Source organism: Coffea eugenioides, chromosome 3, assembly GCF_003713205.1.
Source record: "Coffea eugenioides isolate CCC68of chromosome 3, Ceug_1.0, whole genome shotgun sequence".
In the NCBI taxonomy this organism is placed as follows: Eukaryota; Viridiplantae; Streptophyta; class Magnoliopsida; order Gentianales; family Rubiaceae; genus Coffea; species Coffea eugenioides.
Window position 1 is genome coordinate 1,056,012 of NC_040037.1, and position 11,120 is coordinate 1,067,131.

General features: G+C 36.4%; 2 protein-coding genes across 2 annotated transcripts; one reads left to right on the forward strand and one right to left on the reverse strand.

Annotated features, from left to right (window-relative positions):
* The first annotated feature begins 1,807 nt into the window (after window positions 1-1,807).
* LOC113766984 (COBRA-like protein 7) lies at window positions 1,808-5,241 on the forward strand. The gene is made up of 2 exons (XM_027311144.1): window positions 1,808-2,484; window positions 3,491-5,241. The coding sequence occupies exons 1-2, from the start codon at window positions 1,947-1,949 to the stop codon at window positions 4,903-4,905; spliced, it is 1,953 nt and encodes a 650-aa protein (XP_027166945.1). The 5' UTR covers window positions 1,808-1,946; the 3' UTR covers window positions 4,906-5,241.
* A 990-nt stretch (window positions 5,242-6,231) lies between these two features.
* Window positions 6,232-10,172, reverse strand: LOC113764908 (two-component response regulator ARR2-like). Its single transcript, XM_027308952.1, has 6 exons — window positions 9,713-10,172; window positions 9,082-9,234; window positions 8,619-9,005; window positions 8,134-8,210; window positions 6,857-8,014; window positions 6,232-6,748 (listed from the first exon to the last, which is right to left on the reverse strand). Exons 1-6 carry the CDS (start codon window positions 9,891-9,893, stop codon window positions 6,677-6,679), a joined length of 2,028 nt encoding a protein of 675 aa, XP_027164753.1. The 5' UTR covers window positions 9,894-10,172; the 3' UTR covers window positions 6,232-6,676.
* Window positions 10,173-11,120: the final 948 nt, after the last annotated feature.

An 11,120-nucleotide genomic window follows, 5' to 3' on the forward strand; every position in this document is an offset into this window, starting at 1 on the left:
TAAAAATAAATATATAAATATTTAATTTATATAATATACATTAATATTAATTATAAATATTATAATATTATAAATATGGTGTTTATATAATATTTCAATTTGTAATATTTATTGTATATCTCATTATATAAATATATAATTTTCAATTTGTATAATATACATAATATTGTATATATATAATATATTATACATAATATACATTATTACATTATTACATATTATGTATATTATATATTATACCTAACATTATTAGACATTATTATACACAATAATGTACATAATAATATTATACATTAATAATGTATATATTATAATATAATGTACATAATATATTATGTATAAATATTTACACATTTATGTATACAATATTACATATTATTTATATTATATTATGTATATTATAATATATTATGTATAATATTAATGTATATAAATATTTATATAATATATAATATATATAATTTTCAATTTGTATATTTCAATTTATATTAATATAATATATATATATAATATACATAATTGAAATATACATATGTAGTTGTTTTTGATATAATGTTTGGATATGGTGTTTTTGGAGTTGTTTTGGAAATACACATTTACTGTAGCATTTGGAATGTGAAAAACAGTTTTTCAAAAACAGCCCCAAAAACAAGGGATCCAAACAGTTGTATTCTGGTAGTTTTGTGATATAATGTAAGTTAGATTAAATTGCAATTAGTAAAAAAAATGACACATCGCCTGAAGTAACATAAGCATAGAAACTATTATATAGAGTTCAGGTATATTTAGCATACTAATAACATCAACCTATATAGAGTAGTAGGGGTGGCAATTTTCGACACGACCTGAAAACACGACACGAACCTAACACGAAATTAATGGGTTTGGGTTGAGGTTTTGGGAATTTGGGTCAGAATCGGGTTGGACCCGATGAACCCGAAAAGAAAACAGGTCGATTTCGGGTCAACCCGTGGCGACCTGATATGACCCGATATAACCCGTTTACGAATTAAAAATAATTTAATAAACATAAAAATAATTTTATCTAACTAAACTAAGTTATTCTTTTTTTCAAAGACATTAATTACTTAATCTTAAATGAATTTATTTAATTTGTGTGAAGTTGAAATTATTATATTTAGACAAATAATATATTATATTATATTTTACTTTTATACTGTTTTAATTTATTTTATATTTTGTTTGGGATAAAACACTTTTACGGTGTTTAATTTATTTTAGATTTGGTTTGGAATTATTTATTTAAATTTTTATTACTTGATTATGTAATTAGTTTTGTGAAAAATTGATTTTATTAGAAATTACAGTGATAAATTAATAAATTAAAATTAAATTTCGGGTTGACCCGCCAACCCGTCAACCTGAAATTTTCGGGTTCGGGTCAGCATACCTGACCCGTCACGGGTTGGCGGGTCAACACGGATTGACCCGAACCCGACCCGCCAACCTGATTTGGACCCGAATTGCCACCCCTATAGAGTAGTATTAGGTAAAAATGGCGCAATTCAACTTTTTGGTGTCAGGAGTGTAGTGTATAATTAATTACTCGAAAGTGTTTTAAAAAATTCCAAAAAATTTCCAAATTACGCTAATATTGCAAACCTTAAACCACGGGCTCACAAGTCACAACCTTACAGCTTCCCCTAGGCTGTCCCCATATTATTATTTTATTATTATTATTATTATTTCCTTTCCCATTTGCATTCCGCGTCTTCCTTCGCTTTTCCTTCCTGCGTTACCATTTCCATGATGAGATTAACGCACACTCCCACACGCTAAGAAACACGCACAATGTACTAGTAGTAGTAACTCAAACTCTAACGCTGTTCCTATCAATCATCCCTTTTACTAGTTCAAAACTTCAAACAAATATATCCCTCCCAGAAACTTTTCTTCCATCTCTAAAAGAAAAGGAAAAGAAGAACATGGCAGCCACGACCACCACCACCACCAGCACCTGTTTTCTGTTTCTGTTCATCTTGTCTCAAGTCCGGGCCCAACCCACGGCGCCGTCACCCGCCGCGGATGTCTGCAACGGAGTTTTTCTCTCCTACACTTTCACGTCGTCTCGGAAAATCCCACCCACGCTCAGATCCGTCCCGGCCCGACAGCCATACCGCTTCCAGTCTACCCTCCATGTTCTCAACAATGGCCTTCAGGAACTCAAGTCGTGGCGGGTTTTTGTTGGTTTCCAGCACGACGAGTTCTTGGTGTCTGCTTCTAACGCTGTGTTAGCAGATGGAAGCTCTTTGCCTGTGGGTGTGGGAAATGGGACCGTCTTCGCGGGTTACCCGAATTCGGATCTCAAGACTGCCATTGAAACAGCTGGAGATCAGACTCAGATGGGTGTTCAGGTCGATTTGGTCGGGACCCAGTTCGGTGTTGGGTCGCCTGATGTCCCTATGCCCCAAAACATCTCTTTAGTCAATGATGGTTGGCTTTGCCCGAAACCCAGCACGCAAGGTAATATATACATATATATTTTTTGGCCTTGAACATTTATGGTTTAATCTTTCTTTTTTTTTTAAAGAAAAAAACAAATTATGATCATTTTTAGTAGGAATTAATCAAATTAAGTTACTGGGTTTTAGTTGTCTCCCTCTGTTTTGGAGTGATTTGGGTTTTAGTGGGTGGTTGCTGAGGAAAGTGCTGAAGATTGAATAAAGATTTGATTTTTATGTGCTTTTGCATTGGAAAAGAGATGATGTTGGTAGGCGGGAGAATCATAGATTTGTGTTCTGTGTAGGATTTTTATGTCTTTGTAGCATGATATGAGGAATTATGAAATCCTATTTATTAGGAATTTTCCCGTGATTTTTGGCTGTTATTGGTATTTGGGGCTGCTTCCTTATAAGCTATTTAATTGTGGTTTGTTTTATACGGTTTGGGTACTTCTCCGCAAATTTATACATGCTAGTTTTGTTCGGACTTTCATATTTTCATTTCCTTGTTTCTAGAACGGCTTTGTTGGCATTTTAGCTGATGCCCTTTCGTAGTTTGTCTGATTTTACCACATATATTGACACAAAGCCATATAGGAGGACTCGAAGAAAATCACTCCACGAAAACCGTACGTATATCAAATTATCATTCCACTCAGCATTCTGATTCATAAATCGTAGTAAGTAGACTTCCACCAATAATCTGAATTAAGGCTTGTAGTTGAGCTGTGCAAACTTTGTCATTGATTTTGAAAAAAAACATATTACGACACCGAGTACATCTGCGAAACGGCATGTCTGCACTTGTCATGGTCATGTATTTAGAATTGAAGGAAGAGGGAAGGAGAGATTAACTCTAGTCATCTGATATTATGCAATGTCTGGAATTAAGGGCTTATGAGTGAGTAAACAGTTGACTCGCAGATTTGTGTTGGCAAGTTTCTTGGCTTCAAAAACTGTCACGCATTCATTATTACTGACATCATCCATTGTCTTGAGGAATTTCTTGAGCTTTTTATTTTTTTCAGGAAAGAATGTAATGCAAGTATGTTGCACCCAAGATTCAAAGTTTAAGGCCAATGTGACAACTGAAGAATTTCTTCCTCGTCAAAATGGTGATCTGACAATCATGTATGACGTAATCAGAACGTATGACTCTAATTACTGGGCACAAGTTACGATCTCCAACCATAATCCCCTTGGCCGTCTTGATAACTGGAAATTGAGCTGGGACTGGATGAGAGATGAGTTTATCTTTGCAATGAAGGGTGCATATCCTGCAGTGGTTGATACTTCTGAATGCATCTTTGGCAAACAGGGTCAGTTTTATCGAGACCTTGACTTTTCCACTGCCCTGAATTGTGAGAGAAGGCCAACCATAATTGACCTGCCTCTGGCAAAGACTAATGACACAAATCTGGGGATGATACCTTTTTGTTGCCGGAATGGGACAATTTTGCCACCATCTATGGACCCAAGCAAGTCAATTTCGTCATTCCAGATTAATGTTTTCAAAATGCCACCGGATAATAATCGTTCCCAGCTAAATCCTCCACAGAACTGGAACATCACTGGCACGGTGAATCCTGATTACCAGTGTGGACCTCCAGTACGGGTAAGTCCCAGTGAATTTCCAGACCCAAGTGGGTTGCTCTCAAATACTGCTGCCGTTGCTAGCTGGCAAGTAGTCTGCAATATCACACAACCAAAGGGAGCAAGCCCAAGATGCTGCGTATCATTTTCTGCTTACTACAATGAATCTATCATACCATGCCAAACATGTGCTTGTGGTTGCCCTTCTACTAGTACTAGTACATGTAGTGCCAAGGCTCCAGCTCTCCTCCTGCCATCCCAGGCTCTCCTCATTCCTGTTGAAAATCGAACTCAGCTGGCCAAGGCTTGGGCTGGTCTTCACCATTTTCCAGTGCCAAATCCACTGCCTTGCGCAGATAATTGTGGTGTCAGCATCAATTGGCACGTGGCTACAGATTACAGTGGTGGATGGTCTGCACGTATTACAATTTTCAACTGGGACGATTTCTCTTTTCCTGACTGGTTTGCAGCAGTTGAATTGGACAAAACTGCTTCTGGTTTTGAAAAGGTTTACTCTTTCAACGGAAGTACCTTAAGTGGTGTCAACAACACTATTGTTATGCAGGGTATGGAAGGCTTGAATTATCTGGTGGCAGAATCGGATGGAGCTGACCCGCAGAAGGATTTCAGAGTGCCCGGGAAGCAACAGTCAGTTATCTCATTCACAAAAAAGAATATACCAGGAGTTGACATTGCTGGTGGTGATGGATTCCCCACTAAAGTTTACTTCAATGGAGAGGAATGCTCCCTCCCCAGAATACTTCCAACCAATAATTCCTACAGGATGGGCTCATCCATTATAATCTCTCTCATTTTTGCCCTTGCAGTTTTCTTGTTTATGCAGCAATAACAATGGATTAGGTGTGTGATTCATTGAGAATTGTGCTGCTCATTCGTTTATTCTTTTATTGGTGAATCAGCTGATGACGTACCAATTGGTCAGTGTTCAGTGTTTCGGTGAGAGAACTTCTGCATTCAACCATCGGTAGACGTACAAATTGCTGCTACAAATTTGGTTGTCGATTCTCAATGGTGAATGTTGTGCAGAAAACCATACTTGGGCTCGCAGCCACCACATTTAGCTTCCATACCATGCTTTATAGTTTTGTACAATTCATGTTTATTCGCTTATATCATTATCTCCTGAAAGTGCATTACAGTGATTTTTTAAATATTTCTTTCTCTAGCTTCTTGAATTACCAATGCAACTTGAATGAGAAAAAGGTTGGGAAGCAAAAGGCAAAATGTTGGCTTGTGAACTTCACCGCAGGATTCATTTTTTGGCTGTTTAACGGACTAGCTTAGGAATGGACAGCTACGGATTGATTTTGGGCTTGCGCTCTGATACGTTTTTGCCATTACTTGCCACATCGTAGCAATTCCGTGAGCGTATACAAGGAAATAGTCTTGGGGTTGGGGCAAAATCAGGCTCTAAGTTTATTGAAAAACAAATATGAAAGACTCAAAAATTGGTATCACAAAACAGAGTGAATGTGCACCATTGGATTTCTGAACAGAAAACAAAAGAATTTTGTTATTCGTTAGATATATATAGTATACCAATAGCGTACGCTGGAAGGTAGAATTTCTACCAATGATTTGGTTCTAGCATCAATTACTTGCGGAATATACCCACAAATGTGGAGAACTTCTGACTGAATTGGTTGTTCCACTCTACTAAACATTGTTTGGAATGCCAACCTTTGGCAGAATTATTCAGCCTTAATAGTATTCTTTCGTTCGAGTTCAAAATAACAATGGAAACAAGCTAATTATTCAACCTTATTATTCTTTTTGAGTGTGTTTGGATTGTACCTTACCTTATTTACACACACTGACTTGCTTGCATCATTGACACATTTTCGAATCATCTTTTTATCTCACATACATTACATAAAAAAAATTATTCCAAATAATCTCCTATCTAAAATATTAAGCTCATCATTCCCAACAACATACTTAGATCTAGTGTGACGATATTAAGGCTTGAAGACCATGATCAATAAGAACGACATGAAAATCCCACAAACCAATGAAGAGATTCATTTCCATCAAATAATTATTGAGTGATAAGAACAATTCGATAGTATGAAGGAGTTGGCTTATAAAGGCTTAGAAACACAATCTAGCACGAAAACAATTGGGAAGAACATCAAACAAAATCTGTACATAATAATTGATTCCAAAAGGAAAAAGCGAAAAAAAATTCCTTATTCGAATTATGAAAGGGCTCAAGTTTGATAAAAATACGAGGAAATTATCCCCAAACCAAAAAGACTTGCAACCAGAATGAAAAATACCAAAGCAAGTGCCTAATTCTAGCTACAATCACCTACCTAAAGCCAGTCAAAATTTTGCATGCATGCCTTTGCACATCATGCAGCAGTGTCAACACATTTCTTCACCTTACCCCGGCTGATTCATCTGACTACATTCTTCCGGCTTAACCTCAAAAACAACCCTTAAAACCTATTCACGCCAAGTAGTCAAAACCAAGATGTTTTCCTTTTGAGTGAACTAGGAGCTGAATCTCCTAGCCGAATGGAGATCACTTACCTCTAACAACAACTATATACACCATTAACCACAATCTTTAAACCATCTACACTAGAGATGAGGCATCATACTGGGAGATTATCCAAAGGATAACCATCAAATCCAAATTCACTTTCCACTGATCCAATGCCTTCTTGCTGTTACAAAGCATAAAAAAGAAGTGAGTTATCAAGCCAATGGCTTGTGTATAACATTTAATACTTTCAAAAACAAGCTGCAAAAAGGAAAGGCAACATCAAACTCACTTGTTTAAGAAGAGCACTCATGAGGTCCTCCTGGCCAAACTGTTGAGGGAAGAGGTTATTTTGGCAACCAGAATCTGGAAGCCTTTCAGCCTTAACCCTTAGAGTATTGTCAGCTACAAATGAATTGAATTGTTGCCCAAATTTTGAATTGTTACAATGTGCACCTTCCCCAACTGAGAAGATTGCATCCCCAATAGACACATTTCTATCTTTCTGGCTAGAAGAGAAGCCTTGTTGAACAAAGCTTGATGGCGAGATATCTAGGCTTCCTTGTAAAGCTGAATGTTGGGAGGCATCAAAGGTTGACCCAACATTTTGCATACCCCAATCCTGGGCTTTATGTTGTTGCAATTCATTGAATATATCATAACTATGAATAAAGCCTCTCGATCCTTTTACTTCTGAACTGACCTCTTCTTGAATGATTCCCTTTGATGTTAGAGAGGAAATTCCAGAGTTACTTGCCTGAGCAAAACTATTACCGGGCAATTCTGCACTTTTGTTAATGGAAAAATCCACCAATGATGATGCTTGGGACACTGGGTTGTAAACTGCTCCACGAACATTGTCAACAATACCATTTCGTGATAGGACTCCACTATGCATGCCATTTGACAAAATAGGTTGACCTATTGATGATTGAAGCCTAGGAACATGATTACCTTTATTTTCATTCAACATCTGTGTCCTGGACATCGGGTGAGACATCTGTACTAGTAAAGAGCTACTTTGGCTTGCCTGGGGATTCACTTGCATATTAAGGCCACCAAATGTTTGGGCAGATTGGTTCAAACTTGCTAGTTGTTTCGGCTCCATGTTTGTCGGGATTCCATGAAGTAAATTTATTTGCTTGCTATTATTGTTCAATTGCTGCTGCCCATCTCCAAATCTTAATTTTGGTGTTTCGAAGCTAAAGAGGTTCCGTTGGTCAACCATAGGCATTGATATGGAATTTTTTGTGGTAGGCCTACCAAGTGCTTGGAGCGAAGCAAGACTCTGTGCCGGAATATGACCAGTGGCAGCAAGAGCTTGAAGATCAAGCCCACCAAGTGAGGACATGGAAGCGAAAGTTGCTTCAGGAGGTCCCATAAAAGAACTATTGAGTCCATTCTGGTGTGATGATACACCACTCAACCTTCTTAAATAGAGCCGATATTTCTGCACATCAGATAATTAATTTAAGAACACGTGTTATGATCAAAATTTAATTCATGTGATAATTCATCCATCAAAAGAATTTTGGAGCAGAAAGCACACGAAACGAAAGGTCAACATACTTGAAGGTGGCTTGCAACATTTTCTCTTGTCAATCCAGGGACATTCATCAATTCCAAGATTTTCTTTGGAACGGCCTCTGCATTCATGCAGCAATATCAAAAGAATAAACACAGTAAAGATTATAAAGACAAGTCGTGAAACTTGAACCTAGTAGATAGCTTATCAAACTTTTACCCAACCATTTGGAAGCAATATATTAAAAAGTTCTGTCTAACCACAAGGCAGATATGTGACAACGATACTAACCATCACTATCACTATCAGCACATTATAGAGATTTCAAATGAATGTGCAAAATAAGATTTGAAAATTTATCCAACTTTTCAATTCTAAACGGCAATGGAGGACGACATCAATTCAATGGTGAATAATACAAATACCAAACTTATAAACTGATGGAATTTGCTAGAATAAAATAATTGAGAAATAAAACTTTTGTACAATTCAAAGATAATAGGGGGAAAGAAAGGTAGTTGGTTCATACTATCAATTCCAAGTTGATTAACAGCAGCTACGAATTGTTGGTGTAGCTCAACTGACCAAACAACACGTGGTTTTTTCAATGAAGATGTATCATCCTTTTCCTCAGGTTCATCTTCCTCGTCCTTTCTTCTCTTTGAGGTTTTCCAGTTTCCTTCCGTTGCTGATGATGAGTAATCAACATCCTCAAGTGGTTTCACCAGTCTTTCTCCTTCTTCTGCACTTCCTGATTGTTCAAAATCCTTGTCCTTCCACTCGTGCTTCCGTTTGCGAACCACATGCTGCCATATGTTCTTCAATGCCTCAATGCGGACTGGTTTGATCAGATAATCACATGCACCATGAGTAACACCTTTCATCACAACATTTTTACTGTCGTCCGCTGACATCACTGCAATCACATAACGTGATGTCAGAATTTCAATCGAGTTGAAATCAATCCAATCCAAATGAAAATGGGTACTTACTGATAACAGGCAAGTCCATCTCGAGACCAACTTGCTCGAGCAGCTTAAAACCATCCATATCTGGCATGTGAACATCGCTTATTACTATATCATACCCATTTCTGTTATCCCTTAGCAGCTTCAATGCAATCTCAGCTCTATTACACTTGGTGACTGCAAATCCCAAGAACATTCAATTTAATTTTCAAGCAATTTCAAATCAATACATCCAACCAGATAACATAAATAGATCAAGAAACTTTATTTTCAATTTTTTTTTTAAAAAAAACAATGGAGGATTTTGCACACAGCATAAGAGATCCAAAACTAATTCACCCCACCAATATTGTTCCATAAAAACAACCAAAAGTCCCGCTAAAAATTGAATCTTTACGCTGCCCTGCATTTCTATTCAGTGAAAACAAACTAAAGCTTCACATCAAGGTTGAATCTTTCCCACCGACGTATGATTTGGAAGTAAACAATAAAAATGACCAGGTTTACTAGTGTTATGATAGTTCACTGAAACCTGGACTACCCAAATTAAAGACTTGGGCTCCAAATATAAACATAATAGAATAGAAAGCAACCAAAATTGAGACAACTAGAACCAATCAAAATCAAATTAACAAGCTTTATTTATGGTCTATACCTTCGTAGAGGCAGTTTCTGAGCATCTTTTCCAAGATCCTGAGACAAGTGGGATCATCATCAACAACCAGAACCCGCAGGCCCGCCGGAAACTGGTCGGAAACCACATCACCGGACTTCAATGAAGCACTAGAGCTGGGAGCAGACATGGCTTTTGCAGTTTGACCACCACCAAGATTCATGTTCCTAATCCAACCTTCAATACTTATATTCCTCACATACAGTGATTATAAACACTTAAGCCACACAAAAAATCACATATTTCAAGCTTACGAGGATTCAGAATTTTGTGAAAGCCAAGTTCAAGAGAATATCTGTGATAAAACACAAGAGAGAGTGAGAATTTTAAGGGAAAGATTTTTTTTTTTTCCTCGGGAGAGAGAAAAGGAAGAGAGGGAGGAAAAATGTGGAGAAGTATTTATATTGGATGCTAGTTGCATGTGCATATGTGTGCAATTGAGAATGGAGACATATTGTGGTTACGCTATAAGAGTTGAATACTATATATTTATTAGGATATTGTGTGCTCCAATTTATTTTGATTTTTAAATTTTTTTAGTATTTGTTTGTTATTTGAGGGGTGGGTCAACCCGAGTTGAGTGCGAGTTTGGATACAGCTCACGTATGAGCTTCACAAACCCCACGTCCAGCTCAAATCATTTTATAGTACATAGGTGTTATATCCTCCAACTGAATGATGATTGTGTTACTTTAAGTAAACTAATTGGGGGGTGTTTGAATATGGTATTATTATTCAAAATAATTATCATAATATTTTGTATAATGTGATGTATGTGAAATAAACAAAACGTGTCTTGTGATGCAATCAAAATAATATTTGAAAAAAAATTGTGTATCTAAACAAAAAGTATGCAATCAAAATATGTTTTCTTGCAAAATTTGGGGATATTGTTATTACAATTTTTTTAAGGAACTTATTCACTAATTTATGTGAAATTGGGTTAGTAATTATTTTAGGAAACATGTTTAGTTTGAATTGCAAACTTTGATTGTTTATGTTCTAGTACATATATTCTCACTTTTTAAGAGTTCACCAATTTATGTGGTAAAATAATAATCAAGATTTCTTTTTTTCCTTTTTTTTTTAAACCCTCGTGCTCTTTCCCCGCACTCAGATTGCGAGACACAGAGTTCAAACTTTGAACATAACCGAAATTCAAATTATATGTTGTTGCTTATATTTAGCATGTGGTTGTTAAGGATCATAACATATCAAATTTTGGAAAATCAGCAAATTTGGGAGGATCATAGAAATCTTTTCACCGTAAATGCAAGGATCATATAAATCTTTTCATCATAAAGCCATTTATAATTTGATTGTTTGGTAAATCTTTGTTGATAGGTAAATATTTACCTTCCCCAATTGACCCATCCGTTAGTTAGTGTTT